A 9,189-nucleotide genomic window follows, 5' to 3' on the forward strand; every position below is an offset into this window, starting at 1 on the left:
TAAAGTCATAAAAACCTGGATGACTTGCAATTTCCTACTTCTAAATTCAGACAAAAGTGAAGAACACCTGAACACCTTAGAAACAAATTATCCAGTGATGTAGCAATGCTAGATGGTTTAGCCTTGGCCTCAAGCTCCACTGTAAGCTATTTAGAAGTTATCTTTGACCAGGATATGTCCTTTAACCCACACATATCGGATATTACAAAGACTGCATTCTTTCACCTCCGCAATATTGCAAAACTTAGGCACATTCTGAGTCAGAAAGATGCAGAAAAATTAGTCCATGCATGCATTACCTCTAGGCTGGATTATTGTAATTCCCTTCTATCAGGCTGCCCCAATAACTCTATGAAGACTCTCCAGCTAATCCAGAACACTGCAGCAAGATTATACTCTCAAGAACCAGCATGAGAGATCATATTTCTCCTGTTCTGGCTTCTCTACATTGGCTACCTGTAAAATTCCAGATAGATTTTAAAATTCTCCTCCTCACATATAAAGCACTGAATGGTCAAATGGTATCTTAAAGAGTTGATAGTTCCCTATTATCCCACCAGAACTTTGCGTTCCCAAAATGCAGGGCTACTTGTGGTTCCTAGAGTCCTCAAAAGTAGATTGGGAACCAGAGCCTTTAGTTATCAAGCTCCTCTACTATGGAACTATCTTTCCCGTTTGATAAAGCTTATAATTAGGCCTGACCTAGGCCGGCCCCTAGTTATGTTGCCATAGACTTAGACTGCCGGGGGTCCTCCCATGACATGTCTTCCCATCATAATCTATTTTAATTCTCTTACTACTCTGTACAGCTTACATTATTACTGTTACTAATACTGCTATCATAATCACCATAGTACCTCCTGTATACTTCATTATCATTATCTACAGTTCCAATATTTCTAGTATTATTACTGCTGCTATGCATCTCTGCTTGTGTGCTCCTTCTCTCACGCCCCACCCCCCCTCTCCCTCTCTCTCCTTGTCTGTCAATCTCTCTCTCTCTCTCTCTCTCCTGCTCTCCCTTTCTCTCTCTCTCTCAACCCAACCGGTCAAGGCAGATGGCCGCCCATCTTGAGCCGGGGTTTGCTCCGAGGTTTCTGCCTTCTAAAAGGCAGTTTTTCCTCGCCACTGTCACCAAGGGCTTGCTCAAGGGGGAATGTTGGGCTCTCTGTATTACAATTTGATTGAAGAGTTTGGTTTAGACCTGCTCTAATTGGAAAGTGTCACAAGATAACTTTTGTTTTGAATTGGCGCTATATAAATAAACTAAATTGAATTGAATTGAACTGTTAGCCTTGACAGAGGTATGCAGATATGACTGTGTTAAGAGCCCCACCAAGATCAACACAGCCACAAATGTGCTGTTGCATCACTGGTCCTGGTAGAAAAACAAAATTTTAATTGTAAATTTAATCAAATTTGAGGGGAGATAATTCAGTTGTTCCAAAGTAAAATGAAACAATAAATACAAAAAAAAAAAAAACAAAGAAAGAGAAAACAGATGAAAGAATAAATAATGACTAATATGTGTGAAGATAAATGAGGATGTGGGTTGTTCTGTTGTTATGTGACAGATTTGCTTCCAGCAGCTAATATCAGTGATAAAAGCAAGGTCTTTTCCCAAGTTTTTGGATTAGAAGGGCAAGGTTTTTGTCTGCTCTTGACAAGGGTCTCTTTATTTTTTAAAAGATTTTTTGGTTAATTGATCAGATGAAAAATGTTGTTAGAGAGGTTGATTACATTTTGGACAGAGATTTAGTGCCATACTATTTCTATCTATCTATCAGAACCCCTAGCTTCCGTGATATTTCTCATACATATGCATTTTAAGAAAAACAAACATAGTTGGTCGACATTTTGCATTTATGAAGTTTATTAAGCAGATTCTACAACAACATTGTTGAAAATGGAGAAGAGAAAGAAGCAGTCATGACAAACTGACACGAAACAAAGCTGATGTCCAAAACTGGTTGTCTTTCAATTATTGATAACTGTTTAAATTTCTGATTTTATTTTGCAGTAGGAGTGGCTGCAGTAGTCATAGCGGCACTGTGATTGTTGTTTTTTATCTCTGTAAGAGGGTAAGAAGGAGCTGTAGAATCTGTTGTGTAGACAGTGTTGCAGATGCTGCTGTTGTGGTAGTTGCGGTAGTCGTTGTTGTTGACTGGGTGGTGGTTTGCTTCAAGAAAATCAGAAACACCGATCATAAAATGTACAGCAGAGTATTATCTCAGAAATTTACTAATTTATTTTTTTACTAATTGAAATTCAGACATATCAAAAGCTGAATTTCTGGACCATAAAGAAAGTACTCACCTCATTGGAGCCAGAGCCAGAGCTAGAGCCAGAACCTGACCGAGCAAATCGGTGGTGCTCCATGTCCATCTGTACAAAATCCACAAATCTTTGACATTGCCTGCATCATACTGTTACAAGAACAGTAATAGTGTCAGCATATAAGAACAGTGGCGATGAGTGTGAGAACATTTCACTTACAGGTTGAGCCAAAGTGAGGCTCAGGAGGCATCCAAGCAGAAATACCTTCAGCATGGTTACAGAGATCACACCTGTTGAAAAACAAACAAAACAATAAAGACTTACTCAGATGGACAGCTTTTCCAAATTATCAGCAGAATCACCAAAAAACGACTGATGTTATTGCCTTTGAGTCTTCACAACTTCAGCAGACGGTCTCGCAGATCGTCAAGAAAGTTGTTGTTGAGTCGCTCTGAATGTTGAGCTTTACTTTTATACAGTTACAAGAGCGGATGTCACCTCACCAGCAAATAGCAATGTTGGGAAATATCAATCATTAGGAAACCTCCCACCTCCACATTCTCAGGTGAGTAAATTGGTCAGCCATGTTATGAGCAGAGATGTACCTGGACAATGCAGTATATTTAATCATTCTTATCAGAATGTACAATATTTGTTTGGATTTGATTAAAAGAAAATGGTGGACTTTCAAAAGTCAACCAATCAGCTGTTAAATGTGTTTTGATGTTGTATCTGTTCAAAGCAAAAGGTGTGAAATGTGATGAAGTCATGTATTTGGAAAGGGTAAAAAGTTGTTGTTCACTGTCAGTGGTCAAAACTAATCTCACCGCTGTTGGGAAACAATGAAGTGGTGCACGCAGGACATAAATCATGTACCCAGCTTTTTGTTGTTTGTGCAATCGATTTACTTTGACATCTCATACTTTATATTTATTTATAACTATATATTTATAATTAAAACGATATAAAATCAGATATCAACTGATTTTCTTTTTACCTCCACCAAGGAGGTTGTGTATTTGGTCCAATTTTTTTGTCTGTTTTTATCTGTCAGCAGGATTCTAGAAAAACATTAAACTTGAAACTTGGGGGAAGGGTGTAACCACAGGCCAAGGTAACCACAGGCCAAGGAAAAAAAATATTAAACCTTTAAATTCTGGAATGGATCCAAATCATCATTCACTTTGTTGTAAACACTTTGAGATATGGAATTTGGGCTATTTGAATGAATGCCATGCATCTTGAAATACAGTAAATGATAATGAAGTTCATTAGTGACAAAATAAAGCCAATTTCAGAAACACAATCACTGTCCACATTCACGAGTACCAGTAATCTTGTAGGACAGCCTGCACATGTAACAACTCAGAGCGCATTATGAAATAGACTAATAAGACCGAGGTTTCATGGGAGAACTGTTAAAATGTAACATCATCACAACTGTACCAACATTTTTTTCTCAACATGGACTCTGCAAACACAAATACACACATAACATACCGCCGATTGTACTCTTACTACAGCTGAGATTGTACTCTGAGGTATTTTTCATCACTGTCTTCATGCAGCCATGGATTAACATCAAATGAGCAAGTTTCAAGATCATCAAAAGAGTGGGACAAGAAGAAGACTTTTGAAGGCCGTCGGTCATGTCTCATCCTCATGCAAAAACTGTTTTCATGCGGCTTCTGTTTGAACATCCATGATATGTTTTAAATGCTAGGAACTTAGCTGAGTGGTTGACAGCTTAGTTGGAAAATCATATGGGAATGTATGTTCTACACATTGTCCCTGACTTAACTATTATGAATTTCTCTGTTGTGCACTTTGTCAAATAGGAGACAGTTAAAGCTGTAACTATTAGAGACTATGTGAAAGTGGAAAGGTTGGTTACATTCCGTAACCTCAGATTCTGTGAGTGTTCTGCCCATCAGAATGAAGTGGTGAAAAGTTTGTTCAAATGCAACTTCTTTGCTTAAACTTATCATCATCAAACAAATATTAATTGCATAGCTCAAAGCTCTGTTTAAGGCACAAAGGAAGCATGCCTGTCATTGCACAACCAAAACAGAATTTGTATTTCCCTTTAGCCATCTTCTGACAGTGACAGGAGTATCTGTGTAAACTCTGTAAACTCTGTTAGCAGTAACCGTGTTCCTAATGCGAACACTAACAGATGCTAGCAGCCAGAAACCAAAACAGTAGGAAGTCAGAAACAAACAAACAAAAAAAAACACAAACGGGGGTGATTCATTAACTAGCCAATGCGTAACATCATGACATATTGCACGCATATCATCTTTCTTTCACCTGCTGCAGTTCAAGGGGTATATCTGCCTGCTCCTGTAATGGCAGTGATGGTGATGTTGAAGGAGGTAAGTAGTCCTCTATGACTGAATGGGAACTTACATCCAAGCCTGAATTGCTCAAAAATATGAAGGCAGAGACTCTTGAAATTCTGTTTCATTTGGATTTTAAGAGCAAAATCACCAACTTTTAGCTAAATCAGCTTTTCTTGCTTTTATTTGATTTGAAAATACCATAAAAACTAAAAGCAGAACATATGAGATGGTAGGGGGATCATGGTGCTGTGGTGTCACCTCACAACAAGAGGGTGCTGGGTTCGAGTCCTGGTCTTGGCCCTTCTGTGTGGAGTTTGCATGTTCTCCCTGTGCCTGTGTGGGTCTCCTCCAGGTACATTGGCTTCTTCCCAGTCCCAAAAACATCCACATTAGGCTAATTGGCTACTCTACATTGTCCCTAGGTGTGAGCATGTGAGCTTGTGTGACTGGCTGTCTTTGTGTCTTGGCCCTGCAATTGACTGGCAACGTCTTGCCCGTTGTCACCTGGGATATGCTCTAGCTCCATCTCAACCCGGCATGGATTAATGCTATAGAAAATGAATGATTGGATGACATGAACACAGTTGAAATGAAAGGAAAGGTGTAACTTCATTTGCTATGAAGCACAGAACAAAGAGCTGCTTCATGTCCAAAAAACACGAAAATGTTATGTGCAGGGAAGCTCGTAGTGCCACAAACTGAGTGGATCATTCAGACCCAAATGTAGAAGACGGCAGACAGGGCAAATACTTGGAAAAAACAAAACAGAATCATAGGAGTGAGCTAACAAAGCAGGTAACTCGACAAAGAGCAGAACTCAAATTGGACTGAAGTACAAACTAAACTGACAAGAGAATTAGGTACAGGTGGTGAAGCAAAGATGAGGAAAAGCTGATCGGCTGGCGAAAACCTTGTGATCCAAACCGCCCTGATGGTGATGCAGAGCAGGTGTGCAGTAAGAACAGCACTGGAAAGAAGGAGAGTTAAGGAAGAAGACCCACACAGAGACAGAAAGAGAGAGACAAGACACAAACAGGACCATGACACATAACAGTTCAGGATTCATTCTTGTAACTATTAATTTTATTAAATTTCAACCTTGATAAATCTCAGAACACTCATAGACAATGTGTGGTTGCTGATTCTTATTAGTTTGTAAGTGGCTATTGTATAAGTTGTACAAAAATCATAAAAACAAGAAAGGTTTTCCAAAGTGTGAAATGAAGCGATGAAGACAAATATGTGGTTATTATCACATGTGTCTGACAGACACAGACTCACACAGGTGTTGGGAAATCATGAAGATGTCGAAACTGTCTGTCTGTCTATTTCTATCCATGATACACGCCTTTCTGTAACAGCTTCATTAATGTTCCCCATGCACAATACAAAAATAAATATTCAAGACCTTCAACATTTTCCATGTACGAGGTTTATTTTACAGGTACTTATTCCACATTTTTAATTGTACCAGAAGGGTGAGTTAAAATTCAGAGCAGATTTACAGAACAGAAATCAGAACAGAAATATTTGTTGAAATACTGACAGAAAAACAAAAGTGATGAATACTGATTTTAATTCACACTGACTGCAGGTAAAATTTCAGATTTTATTAAGGAGGAGTGGTAGTAGCAGCTGGAGTAGTAGTAGTAGGTGGAGCAGTAGTAGTTGTAGGTGCAGGAGTAGTAGTAGTGGCTGCAGTAGTAGTAGTGGCTGCAGTAGTAGTAGTGGCTGCAGTAGTAGTTGTAGCTGCAGTAGTAGTAGTCGGGGCAGCAGTTGTAGGGCGGAGGAGGTTTAACAGGATTTGGATCAATTGTTGTTGCTGTTGCAGAGACAGCCTAGGCTGGGTGGTGGTGGTGGTGGTGGTGGTGGTGGTACGCTTAAAAAAAAATCAGAAAAATGTATTGTCAAATATACAGCAGAGGAGTTTCTGAAGAATTTAAAGTAATTCACATTTAGGTATGTTTAAATGTCTAAGCAGAGAGGATAGAGAAAGAACTCACCTCACTGGAGTCAGAGTCAGAGACTGAGTCAGAGTCAGACTTTGACCGAGTAAGGCGCTTGTGCACCGTCTCCATCTGTAGAAAATCCATATATTTGGTATTGCTTGAATTATACTACTGCATTCAGAGCAGTAGTATCAGCATACAAGAGAAGTGGTATTAATATGGAGTATGAGAATATATTACACTTACAGGATGAGGAAGAGCAAGGCTCAGGAGGCATCCAAGCACAAGTACTACCTTCAGCATGGTTACAGTTATCTCTCCTGCTGAAGAGAAAATGACAAAGACCTGATGATGAATAGATTTTCTCAATTCTCAACTGGAAAAATCTCCATTCCACCAGCCTCAAATAGAAAATACAGAAACAAGAGATTAATTACCTTCAAGTCTTCACAATTTCAGCAGAGCTATCTAGGAGGTTGTGGCTCTAAATGTTGAGCTTCACTTATATACAGAACAGGAGCTGATGACATCTTATCAAGATACAGCCTTGTTGGGAAATTGCAATTATTATCAAATCTTCCGCTACCACATTATAAGGTGAGGAAATGGGTAGGGCGGGTAATTATCAGTGACACACATGGAAAGTATGATAGTAGGCTATAACAGTGTATGTAACAATTCATATCAGAAATAATACATTTATTTCTATTTCTGCTCTATTTTCTGCAACTTTTAATCATTCATTTTAGTCTTTAGTCTTTTGGCACATTTTCAACTATCCTGTATCCTTTTGAGCAGCACAAACACAGCTATGAATCTGACTTAAATTTTTTTTCAGTTTATTAAAGTATACAGGGTGCCAGGTACCCAAAATGAAAAAAGAAAAAACAATCACTCAGACACAAATCAAAATGCAACTGATTATTGATAATCACTTCAGATGTTACCATTGTATAGCAATACAGTTCAATGTTGCACAAAATATTGTTTTGCTGTGTTTACATACAAATAAGGTAGACAAATGTAAGAAATACAAATTAAATAGTCTATTTATATTTGATCTTATTTGATCCCAGCTCTTTTTTGTGTCTGCTTCATTGAAATGTTATGTACACATGGAAAATCTGCTCCAACTCATGCAATTATTTTGATTTTGTATTTGGGTGGGATCATATTAATTCTTTCATCGTTTTTGTCATTCAAGACAAAAGATTTTCGGCAATTAAAATTCTGCAACAGTCAAGTCAAATTTATTTTGATAGCATATTTAAAACAGCATCAGTCGGCCAAAGTGCTTTACAAAGCATAAAAGAATACAAGGTCAACAGAGCAATCAATAAGATCATGGATATACAAAGGCAATGTAAAAACCAGTAAAACCAAAGCCACCATATGCTGCCTGTAGTACCATCTTTGATGAGTCTCCAAGGTTAGGGTGTCTGCACCTGTACTTGGCCTCATCTGATGGGAACAAATTATGGATGATCAACTCAACAGTCAGCTTTGACGTCAGAAGGAAGCGTTTCTGCCAGATCACCATATAACATCTAAAGATTTTTTTTGATTTTCATTTGGATTTTATTTTTATGGCCATTGACACCTCTATTTCTTTATCTCAAAGTTCATTAATTAATTATACTGTGCAAAACAAGTAGAGATTGTTTTACCACAAGGGTCTGGTCCTAGTCTGGAGGCACTGCTGTCTGATGTACGTTGGTTTCATCTTATCATTAGTGGTCTGATGTACTCCAGTGGGTTAGTGTTGTCATTGCTACCAGCTGTCAGTTATCTGTGAATTTCAACTTGTGCTATGCTGTCAAAAAAGGTGTGAAAAATGTCCATCTGTGAAAGGCTTTTTTTCAGCGTGTATTTCTAATTTTAATGCCGGAAATGATAGAAAATCTGTCGTGACATCAGATTAATGTGGTTTCTGTATGAGGTTGCACACACATTTCTTAATCTTTTATTAATGGTAAACATGTCTAGACACTGTCAGCCGAGTGGTGGGCAGCTGAGTTGGGTAATCGTACGCACAGGTGCATTCTGCAATTACATTGTTCCTTACTTACCCTGTTTTTGACTCCTCTGTTGTGTACTGTGTCAAATAAGAAACTTAAAATGGAAACTGACATACCTTATATGGACAAAACAACTGGGACACATGACCATTTCACCAACAGGGACTTTCATGACATTGCATTCTAAACTCATAGACAAATTTGCAGCTATAATAGCTTCCACTTTTCTTTGAAGGCTTTCCACAAAAGCCTTTTTTTTTGGCGTGTTTTTATGCAAATTTTTGCCCATTCTGTCACACGTGTGAGTTTTGGTTAGGTCTTGTCCTTTGATTTTGAGTCCACATGTCATGTTTCATGTTTGTCTTGTCATGTGTATTTGTTTCCATGTGTTATGTTCCAGGTTTTTATCATATCCTGTTTTATTTTGAAAGTGTCACTTCCCCGTGTCTCTGTTTCATGTATATTTACTTTAGTTTATCTTTATTGCTTGCTCCTCCCTAATGAGTTTCACCTGTGTCTTGTTATCTTGTCTATTTAGTCCTCGTCTTCCCTGTCACTCTTTGTCAGTTTGTTGTAATACTTTTGCCAGATTCTGTGCTTTTT

At 38.2% G+C, this 9,189-nt stretch overlaps 1 protein-coding gene and 1 long non-coding RNA gene across 3 annotated transcripts; both read right to left on the bottom strand.

The window, feature by feature from the left end:
• Positions 1-1,849: 1,849 nt before the first annotated feature.
• On the bottom strand, positions 1,850-2,572 carry LOC124053809. The gene is made up of 3 exons (XR_006842233.1): positions 2,497-2,572; positions 2,317-2,385; positions 1,850-2,179 (listed from the first exon to the last, which is right to left on the bottom strand). It is a non-coding gene; the product is annotated as an uncharacterized LOC124053809 (long non-coding RNA).
• A 3,459-nt stretch (positions 2,573-6,031) lies between these two features.
• LOC124053814 (integumentary mucin C.1-like) lies at positions 6,032-7,106 on the bottom strand. 2 transcript variants are annotated; one of them, XM_046379338.1, is made up of 4 exons: positions 7,006-7,106; positions 6,815-6,891; positions 6,623-6,697; positions 6,032-6,498 (listed from the first exon to the last, which is right to left on the bottom strand). In XM_046379338.1, exons 2-4 carry the CDS (start codon positions 6,869-6,871, stop codon positions 6,232-6,234), a joined length of 399 nt encoding a protein of 132 aa, XP_046235294.1. In that variant the 5' UTR covers positions 6,872-6,891; positions 7,006-7,106; the 3' UTR covers positions 6,032-6,231. The 2 variants fall into 2 exon arrangements, with proteins under 2 accessions (XP_046235294.1, XP_046235304.1); XM_046379348.1 differs by having other exon boundaries at positions 6,815-6,888; positions 7,006-7,068.
• Between the last annotated feature and the right edge of the window lie 2,083 nt (positions 7,107-9,189).

The sequence above is a fragment of the Scatophagus argus genome, chromosome 2, assembly GCF_020382885.2.
Source record: "Scatophagus argus isolate fScaArg1 chromosome 2, fScaArg1.pri, whole genome shotgun sequence".
NCBI lineage: Eukaryota > Metazoa > Chordata > Actinopteri > Scatophagidae > Scatophagus > Scatophagus argus.

What these genes read in the sequence shown, in the direction of transcription:
- LOC124053814 (XM_046379338.1), bottom strand. Translation starts at nt 6,871, where the DNA reads ATGCTGAAGGTAGTACTTGTGCTTGGATGCCTCCTGAGCCTTGCTCTT. An exon ending in GCCTTGCTCTTCCTCATCCT is followed by an intron (nt 6,698 to 6,814) that starts GTAAGTGTAATA and finishes GATTTTCTACAG; the next exon opens with ATGGAGACGGTGCACAAGCG. An exon ending in CTGACTCTGACTCCAGTGAG is followed by an intron (nt 6,499 to 6,622) that starts GTGAGTTCTTTC and finishes TTTTTTTTTAAG; the next exon opens with CGTACCACCACCACCACCAC.